We start from the raw sequence: 16,063 nt of genomic DNA on the forward strand, positions 1-16,063 counted from the left end.
TCAGCTTCCTGTTTCCGTTTTCTGCGAACTACTGCTTTCTTAGTTCTGTTTGCCTTTAATTCCTTTCTTCTAGTTCTAAAAAAGGCATGTTAGAGAAATAAGGATGGTCTACTTTGTCTTCTGTAACTACTATGCGGATTGTGCAAATAAAATCTTGAATGGCGTTTCAGTGGATGTAACATCTTTAATATTTGAGTATTGAATTATGACTATGGAACCCACCGTATTAAGGAACATTTACAAGAAGCAGAACTAGAAAGTTTTCAAATTACAGAGGTGAAATGCCAATTGGAGTCACTAGATTTTAGAAACATGAAACCACAATCCAGCAACCAAAGCTTACAAGGGCTTCGGAAGAAACTTATGTTTACCGATTGGCATTGATAAGAATCAATACTGGGGCTATACAGATTCCTCTTTCTCGAATCTGAAAATCTTTTTCTTTACAAATATTCTCAGTTTTAGAAGAGTAAATTTTCGAGTGTTCAGTAACAACAATGAAGCCTTTGTTTCTTTATTTACAGATAAACTAGTCCAAGTGGTCGACAGATACGGCAAACACTTCGTTACTAGTTATAAACACTTCTTTGTGTGGTCTGCATGAATTTAGAAATCAGTATTTACAGATACAGAAGTAAGCAATACTCTTGAAGAAAATGTGTTACTCTTAATTCCTACCAACTGGATTTTTGAACAATTAGGTTCATGATCTTTCCTCTTTTTTTTTTTTTAATTTTTATATGTTCTTGGCTCAAACTTGAGTATCTATCGTTGAAACTTGAGATTCATGTTTATGTCAGTGAGCTAAACCAGATTTAGTGTGCTATACAAAAGAAGAAAACATAAAGCCGCTCTCTGAATCCTCTCACAAGCACAGCAGATCAGCAAAAATGCTTAGTGCCGACTGCCCAAAATGGTGGAAGCAAAGCAAAGGGCAAGAAGAAAAGCTTTGACTTAGCAACACAACAGAGAAGTGAACAAAAGACAAATAACAGAATGTTCATAGAAAATCAATTATCATAATTCATATATATATATATATATATATATATATATATATATATAGTTATATATATATATATATATATATAGTTATATATATATATATATATATATAGTTATATATATATATATATATATATATATATATATATATATATATATATATATATATATATATATATAGATATATATATAGTTATATATATAGTTATATATATATAGATATATATATATAGTTATATATATATATAGTTAGTTAAGCAGTTACATCATCAACATCTAATTTCACCCAGAGAGACAATATTAGTGTTGAGGATTGAACCATGCATAACGCACACTGCAAAGAGATTTTCTATAAAACAAGTGGTACATTGACTAGGAAAGTCTATAGTTTTCAACAAGACTTTTCGGTGGATAGTGAAGAAGAAAAGTAAACTAGGGAGACTCCATCAAATTTTCAAACACTGATCATTCAATGATCCCGCGAGAGAGTAGAAATGTGACTAGAGACAAATTTACTTCAGCTTCATATACATTTGAAGTTCAGATATGACTGATATTTACAAATAGTTAAGTCATACAGCAAGTGTAGTGTTAGCTTATGTATAAGAACAAATACAAGCTTGTGTATAAATAGGAAAGTACCCTTTCAGATCTTATTCAAATAGAAACAAAGAGGTGGGGCAACAGCTAAATCAATAGCCAATTGCCACAGATGAGCATAAATAATTCCAAAAATGGTTAGGTGGAATATTTTACCAAGCAGAGGCCTACAAGGTTCCGTTTGTCGCATGGCTTTTCTCTTCGGTTTTTTATTTTTTTTAGAAATTGACATAACTAACCGTCCATCAAAATAATAATCAGAAAATGTATATTTTTTATACATTTAATGTATAATAAGCATAAAATATACATTTTTGATACATAATAGTGTATATTTTTTTGTATATTTAGTTGTAATTATTTATGACTGACCGGCCAAAAGTGTAACTTGCCCCCTTTTTTTTTTTTTTTTTTTTTTTTTTTTTGTTTGGTCCCAATTGTTTCCTTTTGTTGGTTTCCCAATTATGCAAGAGACGTTTAACCTATGGATTGTTATGCATCACATTCACAGCTTCCATTTTTTATCGGTGAATGACAGACGACCAATTATTGGAGAACTGACCACTGTTCATAAGTTATCTAAAAAGCTTATTTGAAGGAAGGACATGGTTGCAAAAGAATTACATTCTAGTTCTAGTATAGAAGTGTATATCTTTACACACGCCTACAATGAAGATGCTAAATAGTTGAGGTGAGAATTGGGATAAACGATTAAGTGGTCATTTGGTTGGACGGATGACAAAAAAAATAATCTCCGCATGAAATCTTTGCATAAAGTAATAATTAGAAAACAATTCTTGCATAACTCACAGACAGTGTTCAGTTAGCGATGTTAAATATTATCCGCATTAAATAATGGAAGAATTTATATATTATTTTATGCCGGGTAAAATGTAAAACAAGAAAACATGTATTAGCAATACAATTAAAAAAAAAAATCGAGGACCAAATTGCTTTTTAAAGTAATCCTTAAGTAAAACGTATAAAACGTATAGAATAGCTTGTAAAACAATGAAAACAAACACTTCTGTGAACTTATTCGTTCATTGAGTATACAACGGTTTAGTTACAAGACTTCAACTCGAGATAATATTCAACGTATTATTATTTACCACGAAACAATTCCTACTTTGTTATTTTACCGTACAAAAAACACTTACCTTATTAACAGCAAAACCAATTTCCACTTTATAATCCTCTGCATAACTAGCATGTTAACCAAACAACCTCTAAACTTTGCTACTTTGGGTGCCTAAATTGATTGATTTTTGAGAAGTCACTAGATAGAGAAATGAAGCAAAGACCCCTCTGAACTTTATGAGACTCTACCAGATACTTGAGTACAGCAGAGGGGAAAAGAAAAGAAAAGTAAAAAGAGGACTATCTTCTCAAGAGGTTCCAATAACAGAGATCTGTCTCTTTTCCTTGTGCTATCAAAGAACAAGGAATACCCGTAAGGTTAATGCACACATACAAAGGTTCTGTGAAGTAAGGTGCACGCTGAAATGGTATCAATAGACAGATGACCACTCTTTTGGCATTAGGGAATTAGGTGGCGGCTTTTGGAAGTAGTACAAGTGGTGTCAAATTGGACTTTGAAATAGGAAGACTGAAACCATTAAACTGTGCCAATCACTTGGTGACTTCACTTCCGAGTGTGACAAAATGCATTCAATAAACAAAAGACTAAGAATAAAATAAAAGTCTAACAAAGCCAAAGTTTGCCCCTCTTTGCCCAATCTCCTCCCAGTTTTATGGTTGTCTGCTTATCCACCTCTCTCATGTATTACCTCATCTTGTCTTGTATTACCAGATATCAAGTAATGTGTCTTTAAGTCCTCCCTCAACAACCACCACCCCCCCCCCCAACACACACACCCCACTCCACTACAAAGAGCCCCTCCAAGGAGAAGATAACAATGGAGGATGTTTAACTAAGAAGAGCTGTGATGTCCTAACCTAAAAAGATACATGAAAAGTATTAAGTTAGGTGAAAGTAGTAAGTTCCTTCTCCTTACATACGTTGCACCTTCCCCTAGAAACTCTACACTTCAAGTTAGTTACTCCTTTCATCTATATCTGTCTTGCCTTCTCATATACCTTGAACATCCTCTTCAATAACCAACAACCCTGTCTCTCCCTATGTAGAGACGAATAGATAATCTTCTTTTTCAAAAATATATACAGTCTAGTCAAAATCATGAAGCTAAACTGGTTGGGGAGAAAGGATAGATCTTGGGTCTAACTAAACCCCAAAAGCTAGCTCATGAAATGGAGATGGCACGCAAGACTATACACGAAACAACCACCCAATACTCAACCAGTGTGGGATACTATAACACCAAGCACGCCCAACTCCAGAACACCAAAACGTAAATAACATATCATAAAGACCCAACATTAGACGTAAATAACATATCATAAAGACCCAACATTAGAGAACACAATAATATAGCTGGATCTAGCTCTTGATATCATGTGAAAAGAATGGATCTTGAGCCTAATTCAACCTCAAAAGCTATCTCATGAGATGAGAATTGCTCAAAACCACATAGCAAGACAACAGCCCAACCCCTCAACCATCCTGTGACATTATATAACAGTAGTGATAGTTTAACAACTTTCCCATGATGAAAAAGAAACAATTAAAGCTGTGATGCTTTACTCTAGCTTTAAGCCCACCCCAATTACGTGTCCCAAATACATTTGACATGCATTAAATCCACACAGTTGAGAACAAGTAATGTCACCTGAAACAGCAGAGGAAATTTTACTGCAAGGAACAGCCATTAATGCAAATCTAACATAGAGAAATGGGGACAGTTCATAGTATTAATTAGGCTCATTAAATGTCTCGACATCAACAGACAGATCTCACTTCCCCTTACACTCTAAGCCTGACTCGAAACCGTTTGCTTGAAGCAAGAATTCACAGATCAGTTATGATTTGTGACTCAGTTAAGAACCAGATCTTTTTGTCGAAGAAGAAGAAGGTAACATGCTAAGAACCAGATCTAAAAGCAGCATACACCAGATCTAATTCCAAGATGTCAGATTCAAAGGGAAAAGAAAGCAAATCTAATAAGGGAAAATTGTAAATAAATTATACTCCAGTAACATCAAGGATTCAACAAGTACCTAAACATGCAGAGGTGAATCAAAAAGGTAAAAGTAGCAGCAGAAACTCAAAACAACTATAAGGGTATCTGGAGATCTTAAATCTACTAAACCAAGATACATGAATTGAATATGCAATGTAAACAAAGACAAATGTGGATATGCTAAAATAACCTTACGTATGAACTGAAACTGATCTAATCCAAGACCGGTAACAGATCATCCACCAACATACCAAGATCCATTCCAAAAGCACAAGTCAACTTGAAGTAAACCCCCAAATCTTATGCTTGTCATCCAGTCAATTCCATTAGATTTATTTGATATCCTTTTTGTCAAATTTTTCAACTAGGACTGTGAATCACCCTTCTTTCCATCAGGTGATCCATCAGATTCTCTCTCAGTCAACAATCTACCAGCTTCCTCATCTGCTTGTTGAGCTTTCTTCTGTGCTTCCTTTGCCTTCATTGCCTGTAACTTCTGATGATTATAGTACGCAACGCCCAAGAATGCCAATCCATACCCAATCAGATTCACTGGTGTCACGGTATCCTTAATCACCGACCAAGAAAATGCAATAAGCAACCAATCTTTAACAACCCCAGCAACATTCATAGTCAAAGCTGAAGTCTTTCCAACCAACAAGAACACAGCCAAGTTCAACGCGAAAGCACACAACGAATTAGTCCCGAAAATCGCGAAATCAAACTGAAAACTCGAGTTCTCTCTCAATACTGGAAGCTCCACAAAAATCCAAGGAATTGACAAGAAAACCAAGCAACTAGGAGCAACATAATACAAAGAAGTAATTGGATTTAAGCTAATACCCTTTGAAGTCAACAAGATCTGGATCATAACAAGCCTAGTAGCCTCAAACAAAACAGCAAGTAACTGAAGTAAAACACCCCAAGAATCATACTTTGCTTCACCATACGCAGCAATAGCAACGCCAACTGAAATAGCAAGCATATTCCCCATAGTTGAGTTCTTGAAACCATCCTTTTTAAACAAGATCCCAATAGTATAAACAGCAACAGGCATAAGGGCTTTCAACATTTGAATAAAGGAAACAGAAAGATAGATATAAGCAGAGTTTGAAAGCCAAAGGGAAACGGAATAAAGAGCACCAATAGGGAGTATACAAGTGAGGTAGACGTTACGAGATAAAGAAACAGGCTCAACAACTTTGAAGACACGAACAAGAAGGAAAGCTAAAGATGAACAAAAGGTCATGTGGATCATTGTAAGAGAGATGGGGAATGGCCAACCATAGAGTTTCCTGTCAAGAATGTATTTGTTGTAAACAATGACAGTGAAAGAAAGGAAGATCCAGATGGCTACATAGGTATAGGAAAGAACGATCTTCTTTACTAAGCCATTAGACAAGGAAGCGCCTTTCCCCATTGTTTGTTTGGTGGTGGAAGAGAGGCGGTGAAAGGGTTGGGAGAGTTGTTGTTGGGGGATCTTTGACAAAAGAGGGGAAAGTGAAGAATGGGGAAGAGGAGGTCTTATTTTTAGGTGTAAAGCCTGGTCATTATATTTTCTTTTCCTTTTGTGGAATTTTTTATTGTATTTTTGATGAGTTGTGGGGTAGGGGCGGGTCGAACGCGAGGGGGTTGGAGTGTGTGTGAGTTTTTAGAGTCCGGAACAAAAATGACTTAAAAAAAAAAAATTGAACCAAAATACCCCACAAAAAAAAGTTCTATACGCTTTAGCGCGGTATTTCTTTATCGCGCTAAAGCACTTAACCGTAACGGGTTAAGTTTTAGCGCAAAGAAAAATCAAGCGCTAAAGAGTTTTCTTATCCTATAACGTATGGATTTTCGCGTTATACTTACATGGATATTAGCTATAGCGCATTATTTTATTGCGCTATGGTAAGTAGTCCGCCATTTTCCATTCCACTCCTTTTACGTAGTTTAGTCGTATATTAATCATGCTTTTGATATCCGAAACTTCAATATTTTATATAGAACCCTACTTATATTTGTACAATTAATAAGATAGGCTCAATACATAAAGAATACGCAATACTTTGGATTGTCGTTTTAGTGGTTGAAAAGTCTTAAGTCCTTTTTTGTTTGAAGACTTGTAGTCATTAGCTTTACGTTATTTATCTTTTAGGGTTTCGTCTTATTTTTAAATTAATGCTTAACTTTATTTCGAACGTGTCAGTTTTTTTTTTTTTTTATCAATTTAGGATGTGAAACTATAAACAATAATAAAAACTAAGATAATATATATAAATATGCAAAAAAATATATAATATTTACGATAAATTGTATAACACTAATGTATATACACTATCGTGGATGGGTCCCATGTAGATGCGGAGACTATCCTAGGCCTAAGGCTCATGCCATCCCCACCGCCTCGCCATCGTCTCCATCGTCCTTCTTCTCTTAATAACCGACGCTCCAAGTCATGATCATCTCTTTCCCACCCCCGTGCGCCCTCCGACTATGTGCTTCTTTCGGGATGTTGTTCCGCCGGCACGCTCGAACCTCGGTGAGCTAGGTCCGGAGACTCAACCACTTCCTCGTCCGGAGTCGCCACCTCGGCGCCGAAGAATGAACCCGAAAAGATATAATAATTAGTACCATTTCTTATTTATATTGAATACATTAACGTTATTTATTTAATCAAACCCGTGTGTGTGTCAACGGGCGCTGAGAGCAGGCTCCGAGATGGGTCCGCAGGCTCCTCGGATGGGTGTGATGGTGAATATGAGGTAGTCTCCGGACGAGATCGTTCGAAGTCCAAGTAAAGGTTATAAAAATTAAATAAATATTTACCTTATATTGAATAAAAGTAGTTTTAAGTAAAAAACTTACATCACGCGCCTCGCAGTCTCACAGAAGACACCCTCGGCAGTCGGGCCTAAATGCTCCGAATGGGTCGCTCCCAGTGGACCCGCCGGCGTCGAATCCTAAAATATCAAAATATCCAAATAATAAGTAACATACATATTTAAAATAAGTACTTTAAATAATCAAATATATATATTAAATATTGACCTTATGTTGAATAAAAGAAATTTTAATAAAAAGCTTACTCCGTGGCTCGGTGGTCGTATGGGAAGACACCGCCGGCTTGGACCATGAAAAAACGCCCGAGTGGGTGGCTCGTGACCCCGCCGGGCGCCGAATCCTAAAATATAAAATATTACTAAATAATGAGTAACATATATATATATATATATATATTTAAATAAATAATTTAAATGAACAAATAAGCATTTTAAATACTAACCGGGATCAAAAACTCATCGAAGTCAAGAATCATGGGTCCCTCTAAATTCCTCACGAGCCGCTCATGCCCAATGAAGCGCGTAACGCCGCCCAATCAACGTTATCACGCTCCTCCATGTATGCATTCGGCTCGGGCGTGATGACGACCCGATCTCGGCGCGAGCGCGGCGTAAACGTAGCGAGTCCCAGTGAGCCGCCACCCACCGGAACGGCGCGGATGGACTAGACCGTGAACGCCCTCTCGGAATGGGATCGGCCTCGTCCGCCTCATCTACCGTATGGTGTCCTCCACCACCGTGTCCTGCGGCGGAACACCGCGGCCTCTACGCGCACGGCGTCCCCGGCAAGACGGCGTCCTCCGCCCGCACGGCCGCCTCTCTTCCGGGAGCACCGGGTCCTCCTCCCGGCGCCGCTCGATAGTCGCCCCTCCGAATAGGCCCTCCACGCGCCCAATCTCCGCCCTCGCCGGATACCATCCTCCGATATCCGTACCATCTCCGTCGCTAGCCCCGCAAGCTCAGGGTAAGGCATAGACGCTCGGCACAGGCATCTGTAAAGATACGCCAAAAATGTGCCCCCCCCCCCCCCCGTAGTCTCCCAAAGTGCGGTCCGTATGCTCCAAGAAAAACAAATAACGTAAGCCGACAAAAGGCACCCGATGAATTCGGGAACAAGATGCCCCCCGAATATAATAAGCAGATACAAACGAGTACGACGATCAACAAATAAGCCCGGCGGGTACCGTCATCAACCGGATCAAGACCCTCCAAAAAGTGCAGAGTGCACCGATCCGAACCCGACTCGTCCCGAAATCGTCCGGGCAACAGTGCACGAAGCTTCGGCGAGCCTAGTCAACTCGTCGCCCACGTCCGACCGTAGGAGGCTCGTACCGAGTGTATAATGGCTCTCCATCTACTCGCAATCCAAATGACCTCCACATCCCGAAGTGTAATCGTGGCCTCACCGGTGCGAAGATGGAAGGTATGTGTCTTCGGCCTCCACCGCTCAACCATGGCCGTGATGAGCGCTCGATCATCCGTACTCGACCAACGGACACGCAACGGTAGATGCCGCCCCGAAACAATATCTCTAAGACGCGAGGGTGTGGGGGGGTGCTCGCGTAAAGAGCCCCAAGCTGCGGCCTACGGGGGCGAGAGCCTAGTAGATATCCCCGTAGTACCGACCCATAATAAGTCGATCTATGATTGTCTTGTAAAGACAATACGATCTATCGAGAGGGTCCGGGTGAACGAGAGGGCCCGCGTGAGCATCGGGCCCCGGGGAACATCGGGCCCGTGGGGAACATTCGGATCCATGGAAAAGAGTCCGGTCCGTACAAAACTAAATTAGTCATTATTCTTGAAATGAAAGATAAATTATATTAACTAATTAATAATTTGTAGGGAATATGTGAATTATGTAGTATTATATCTTGTGAATAATTAACATGGATATGCAGTAAATTTAATATGTGATAGTAAGGACACATATGTGATGGCAAAGACTTTTTTGAGAATCATCTTAAGTTAATTAGTTTGAGAATCGAAATTCAGCAGTAATATTCGTCGACCACATATTTTTCTACATACTTTACATTTTTATCGTTAACTTATGTATTTATGAAAAGAAGAACTTTAACTATTCTTTTTTAGATAATCTTTTTTTATTTAACATATATATATATTCACGCTTTTAAAATTATATAGATAACAATTCATTCATAATCATTTACAACTTATCTGGATGGTTGTTACCTATTGTATTATTTTATGTTGTTAATTTAAATACAATATTTGTTTTGATTGTTACTTTTTTAGATAATCTTTACATTTTTATCGTTAACTTATGTATTTATGAAAAGAAGAACTTTAACTATTCTTTTTTAGATAATCTTTTTTTATTTAACATATATATATTCACGCTTTTAAAATTATATAGATAACAATTCATAATCATTTACAACTTATCGGATGGTTGTTACCTATTGTATTATTTTATGTTGTTAATTTAAATACAATGTTTGTTTTGATTGTTACTTTTTTAGATAATTTTTATGTAACGACGAAAGGTCCTATTTTATGTAACCATTGATTTGGTCCTATACAATATGACACAATACGAAAAATGTCAAAATAATACATAACAATCATCCAATCAAAGTGTTAACAACATAATAATTCATTACCAATCAATTTCTTTCAATTCATAAACAATATTTAACAACTAATAAATTCATAATTAATATTTAACAAAATAATAATTCATTAACAATTCATAAATAATTAACAAATTAACAACTCATAAACATATAACAAATTAACAATTCATAAACATTTAACAAATTAACAATTCATAAACATTTAACAAATATTGAATTAAACCAAAAAAAAAAAAAAAAAAAAACGTTAGTGGCAAAACCCACGCGAGTCAAAAAAAAGAACAATTTTTTTTTTTTTGAAACATAGCAAGGATTAAATGTTAAGCATGCTTAGAATATAATGTATATAACAAAATAATAACAAAAGTTCATAGTAAAAAACCTTAATCGAAGATTTTTTGTAGAGTTATTTAATCGAGTTCTACGCCTCTTTTTCCCAAAATTTGAACTTAGAATCTTGCTCCTTGACTTGAATATACCGAGAATCTAAACTTTCCGGACGAAATTTAATAGAAAGTGACGTTTTTGGAAGTGGGCCACCTCTTTTTTCTCCGTTAATGGCGGTTTCTTTTTTTTTTTTTAAACCGACTGGAGGGGACCAGTGGTGGAACCCGATCGGTTTATGTTGAAGAGTATAACGCAGTATTTTACTGCGCTATAGTATAACGCAGTAAAATACTGCGTTATAGGACACCCAAGAAAACTCCTTTAGCGCAGTATTTTACTGCGCTAAAGCACTTAACGGTACCGTTACGGTTAAGTGCTTTAGCGCAGTAAAATACTGCGCTAAAGGTACATTGGTAACTTTTTTTTTTGTTGGGGTATTTTGGTTCAAATTTTTTTTTTTTAAGTCATTTTTGTTCTGGACTCGAGTTTTAAAACGTTGAAAGAGTTTATTTATCCTTTCGAGTCTTCGAAAAAATGATGAAAATCGTCCTCTATGTGTGGGATAGTTATAAAATAGTCCCTTTAATTTCCGTTTTGCCATATTTTGAAGTTGAAAATTTAGAGTTTTTGAAGTTGTGATTTTTGAAACTTGAGGTTGTGTTTACACGTGTATTTTATTTGAAATTTTATGAGCGGAAGTGAAATTTCTCACAAAAAATGAATTAAGCCAGATTTGGAGCTTGAAAATAATTTGAAGATAAATTGTCAAAATCTAATGAAATTTCATGGTCAAACAAATATTTGTAGATAAATTATCAAAATCTTGTCACGACCCAACCCCGTAGGCCGTGACTAGTGCCCGAGCTGGGCACCCATACGCTCTCATTAACTTTCGATTCGGCATACAACCGACTCATACATTCATAAAAATCAAACGTGGCTCCAAACTAACGCATACAAACCAATATACTTACATGGTTAAGCGCAAGGCTATCATAATATACATAACATATCAAACATACATACACGCGCGGCCGATAGGGCGGCTACCCCGGCGGACGGGCCGCCCAAACACAACTCACACAACGCGTCCGAACAAAAAACCGTACATAACCCACATCTATGTCTACGTACCTCTAGTACGTAACAACGAGAATCATATGACGGGACAGGCCCCCGCCGTACCTCGAATAAACATAAACATATACAACGGAAGTGTATATATACCAAAATGTAGTTCGAACAAAGGGAGCACTGCGAATGTTAGAATGGAAATCCTACGCCGGCGGTCGCCAAAATGTGTATTTGTACTGCGGGCATGAAATGCACCGAAGAAAGGGGTCGACGAAATATGTACCGAGTATGCAAAGCGTAAGGTACGGTAGAAATGAATCGAGTCATGATCGAAACGGTACGACAGTAAGTAGACACAATAACCGAAATACCAAAGCGCTTGCGTCGACATACAAATCATACATATGTGGTACGAAGGCAAACATAATGATCATCATCATATACATACCGTAACACATCATAACATCATAGCCGAGATGCATTACGATGTGAGATTGCATTAAACGATGTGGGATTGGCCTAAACCAATGTGGGATTGGCCTAAACCAGTGTGGAATGTTACCTCACTACTGGGTTTGCCCCACCATTGGGTTTGCCCCACCACCGGCTCTGATTCCAACTGAGCATATTCCAGAATTCATACATATAACATATAACGTAGCACATGTCACGACCCAACCCCGTAGGCCGTGACTAGTGCCCGAGTTGGGCACCCAAACACATTCATCAAATCTGAATCACAAATAGGTAGCTTATACGCATAAAAATGTCGGACGCCGTCTCAAACGCAAACATATATATATCGAGTTTAAAAGGCTGTCGAGGGCGCGTCGGCCCAAGACACATACAAAAGCAAGCCGACAAGGGCGCCCGCGGGCGAATGGGATCGCCCGTAACATACAACATATAAACACACCCGTACGGATAGGCCTAACCCACATATACGTCCTGCGACCTCTAAACGGACCAACGAGAATCGTATGACGGGACGGGGCCCCGCCGTACCCCCGAACAAACTCATACGGATACAACGGACGAGTATATACCAAAATGTGGGCTCGGAATAAAGAGGCACTCCAACTGCAATGGGTGTCCTGGGCGGCGGATCACCGAATCGTGCGTGCCGTACCTGCGGGCATGAAACGCGCCCCCCAGAAGAAGGGGTCGATGCGAATATGTGCGAGCATGTAAAGTATGAAATACGATGGCGGAGTCGTACTTTATATAAGGAGTAGAAAACATGAATACAATACCCAGAAACCACAAAACTTACCTCCAAAACATAAATCATACATATCCATATCATATCCCAGTCAGACAATCATTCCGCACATGCGTATACATATAACGTGTCCCGTCCCTCTAACGAGAGACTCGGTAAGTAAGATCATATCATCATCCCATATATACATACATATAGCGTGTCCCGGCCCTCTAGTGAGGGACTCGGTGTATAGCGTGTCCCGGCCCCCTGGTAGGTCTCTCGGTGTATAGCGTGTCCCGGCCCTAGCGAGGGTCTCGGTGTATAGAATCATGTCATCATCATATCATCATATACATAGCGTGTCCCGGCCCTCTAGTGAGGGACTCGGTGTATAGAACCGTCATATCATCCTGTTATCACATATCATATCATATTTCGGAACAGACGTCATACTTCAGAATACCGCATAGTGCACACGAACAGAGTAGTGAGGAACCATATACACAAATCATCATCACAGGCTCAACAACATAGTCAATCGAAATCTCATTTTAAAGCTAAATAGCAGTTAAATCAAGTTTCTTCCGAAAATCATTCGAGAACATATCAAGTAGTACTTTAGAAATTGTAGGTACGTGTCAAGATCGCATAGCATAGCTTGTGGAAAACAAGAACATAGTCGTCATTACAGACTCAATAGAATAGCCGAAGCGAATTATTATTTCAAAACCAAGACAATAGTCAAATCGAATTTTCTTTCGGATACCACTCGGGAACATATCAACCCGAATTTCAGAAACCATAGTTATGTAACAAAATCATATGCGTGAGATCATTATCATAAACTCAAAAGGTAAGCAAACGATCGTACTTGAAATCGGGATCATAATCGTATCATATTCTTTCAAAAGTCGTCGAAGTACATAAGGAAAGTCGCGGGACCCACGGACGGGTGTTGACCCGAGCCGGCCCGCCTATGGAAAATATAGTCATCATACATCATGGAATCATTTTTGAGCATATCGAAGCGATCCGGTTTCCGTTCGTGAAAGTTACGGACTTTCGTAGTTTTCGAGTCATTTAGGAACAAAACTTTTAAACCAAATTTTTATGCCACTTTTAAAACTTAGTCATACAAAGACATAAAGGCCAATGTTTCATCATATCATGCATACAAAGACCAAGAAACAAATAATAATCACGGACGTGGTCGGATCGCGAGTAGAATTTCCTCGAGACTCGTATCATAGCCTATTTAAGACTAAGGCATGCCAAAAGAAGGAAGGGTTGCGCTTTACATACCTCGATCGCTTTTAACGCCAATCCAAACTCAAGCTAACTCCAACCTACGTCTCGGGCTGCCCAAGGTCTACAACCAATTCATAATATGCCAAACATTAGCTATAAACATTTGGGCATTTGATTCCAATTTAGCCCTAATTCTACGTAAATTTGGGCAAGATTTCCCCCGTAAATAGGCCACCCCGAGAATTTAACTCGGCCAAATCAATCAACAACAACAACAACAACCAACCTAGCAATATTAATAACCAATCTGAAAGGCAATATAGCATTAATAACTCTCTTTTACATCATTCGACAACATTTGATATATTCGATTCAACTACCACATTCAAGCCAACATCAACGCTTATACATTCATATACTAATCCAAATCCATACCAACAACATTCAACAACATTTTAAACAATTCATACAATATTTCCAACAATCCAACAAGGCTCCAATTTGCCCAAAAACTGTCCCAAATCCGAGAGCCTCACTATAATCCATTCCTCACTTCCAATCATGATTTGCACCAACAATTTACACTCTAACAATGCCATTCTTTTAAACATAAAAATTACATTAAATACACATGATTCTCCAATTAAATTCCATACAATTACAACATCAATTTTGAGTCATTAAAAGCTCATTTCCATCATGGAATTCATTGCGACAACCATTAAAACACTAAGCGACATTAATGCGTTCTTTGTCACATAACATGACCCATTTTCGCCAACACAACATATATACATATTGATGACTCTCATCCATTTCTTCACTCTATAATGATCACAACATGCTAACTAGACTTCAATTCATTACTTCTATACAACACAACACACATACACCTACACGGCTACACACCACACACACCACCTCAACTCCAACATGTCATATTTCATGAATTTCCTCCATTTTAACATACTACAACATACATACAACCTTTATAACACATAAAACATAATTAAATCTTACCTTTCTTCTTCAACTCCACAATTTGCCTAGGCTTTGCGATCTACACAACGGATGATTGGATGACCCGAACAACACTTCCACGCTACTTAGGGACCTCAAAATAGTGGGTTTGCATCAACAAAATATTTTTGGAATGGCTAGAATTGAAGTTGGTTTTTTTTTTCTCTATTGTTCTTGGCCGAGAGCACCCTTAATGGGTTCTTCAACTTCTATTTTTTTCCAAGTGTTGTAAATGAGTAAAAGATGACTTAGAAGTCATCTTTTAAGCTCCCATGTGAATTGCACAAGTGTCTATGGCCCACACATGTGTTGGACCAATTAAATTAGTCCACAAAATGTGTGGGAGCATTTCCAAGCCACATGGCCAACATGGCCAATTTTCATGAATTTCCAACTTCCAAATATTCCACTTTTGGTCCCAAATTTTCCTAAATGTTACATGCCAACAAATTCATGAACAAATTATGTTTCAAAACGAAATCGAAGGTCAAAAGTCCCGACATTGCATCCCGAATGGTTTTGTCTCTAGCTTATCATAGTTGAACCGATTGTCCCAACGTACAAAATGCGGGATATAACAAGACATATACGCCTGTACCGGTCGAAAGGGCTCGGCGTACCAAACACATCAACACCATAATATATACACGGTTCCCGCCAAAAAGGGACTCGGCGAACCGGACACATCATACTTCGAATACAACATAGTGCGCATAATAACATAACCGACCCGTGACTTGGCGAAAAATGTAACAACAAAATACACGAACGAGTTATGAGTGACCAAATACAGTTTAAAACAATTTCAAAGACTTAATATGGTAATCACAACGAACCATCATTTACAAGCCAAAACAGTAGTCAAATCAGATTTTTCTTCCGAATATCACTCGGGAACATATCAAACCGAACTTCAGAAATCATAGTCACGTATCAAAATCACATACATAAAAATCCTTGTTTCGGACTCGACCGATAAATAAGTAATCATATTCGGGG

The 16,063-nt window shown here is 38.1% G+C and overlaps 1 protein-coding gene across 1 annotated transcript; it reads right to left on the reverse strand.

Annotated features, from left to right (window-relative positions):
* Positions 1–4,687: 4,687 nt before the first annotated feature.
* LOC132029523 (probable sugar phosphate/phosphate translocator At5g25400) lies at positions 4,688–6,258 on the reverse strand. Its single transcript, XM_059418777.1, has one exon. It carries the CDS (start codon positions 6,124–6,126, stop codon positions 5,071–5,073), a length of 1,056 nt encoding a protein of 351 aa, XP_059274760.1. The 5' UTR covers positions 6,127–6,258; the 3' UTR covers positions 4,688–5,070.
* Between the last annotated feature and the right edge of the window lie 9,805 nt (positions 6,259–16,063).

Source organism: Lycium ferocissimum, chromosome 9, assembly GCF_029784015.1.
Source record: "Lycium ferocissimum isolate CSIRO_LF1 chromosome 9, AGI_CSIRO_Lferr_CH_V1, whole genome shotgun sequence".
In the NCBI taxonomy this organism is placed as follows: Eukaryota; Viridiplantae; Streptophyta; class Magnoliopsida; order Solanales; family Solanaceae; genus Lycium; species Lycium ferocissimum.

Excerpts from the sequence above, each read along its gene's own strand:
- LOC132029523 (XM_059418777.1), bottom strand. The coding sequence starts at position 6,126 with ATGGGGAAAGGCGCTTCCTTGTCTAATGGCTTAGTAAAGAAGATCGTT.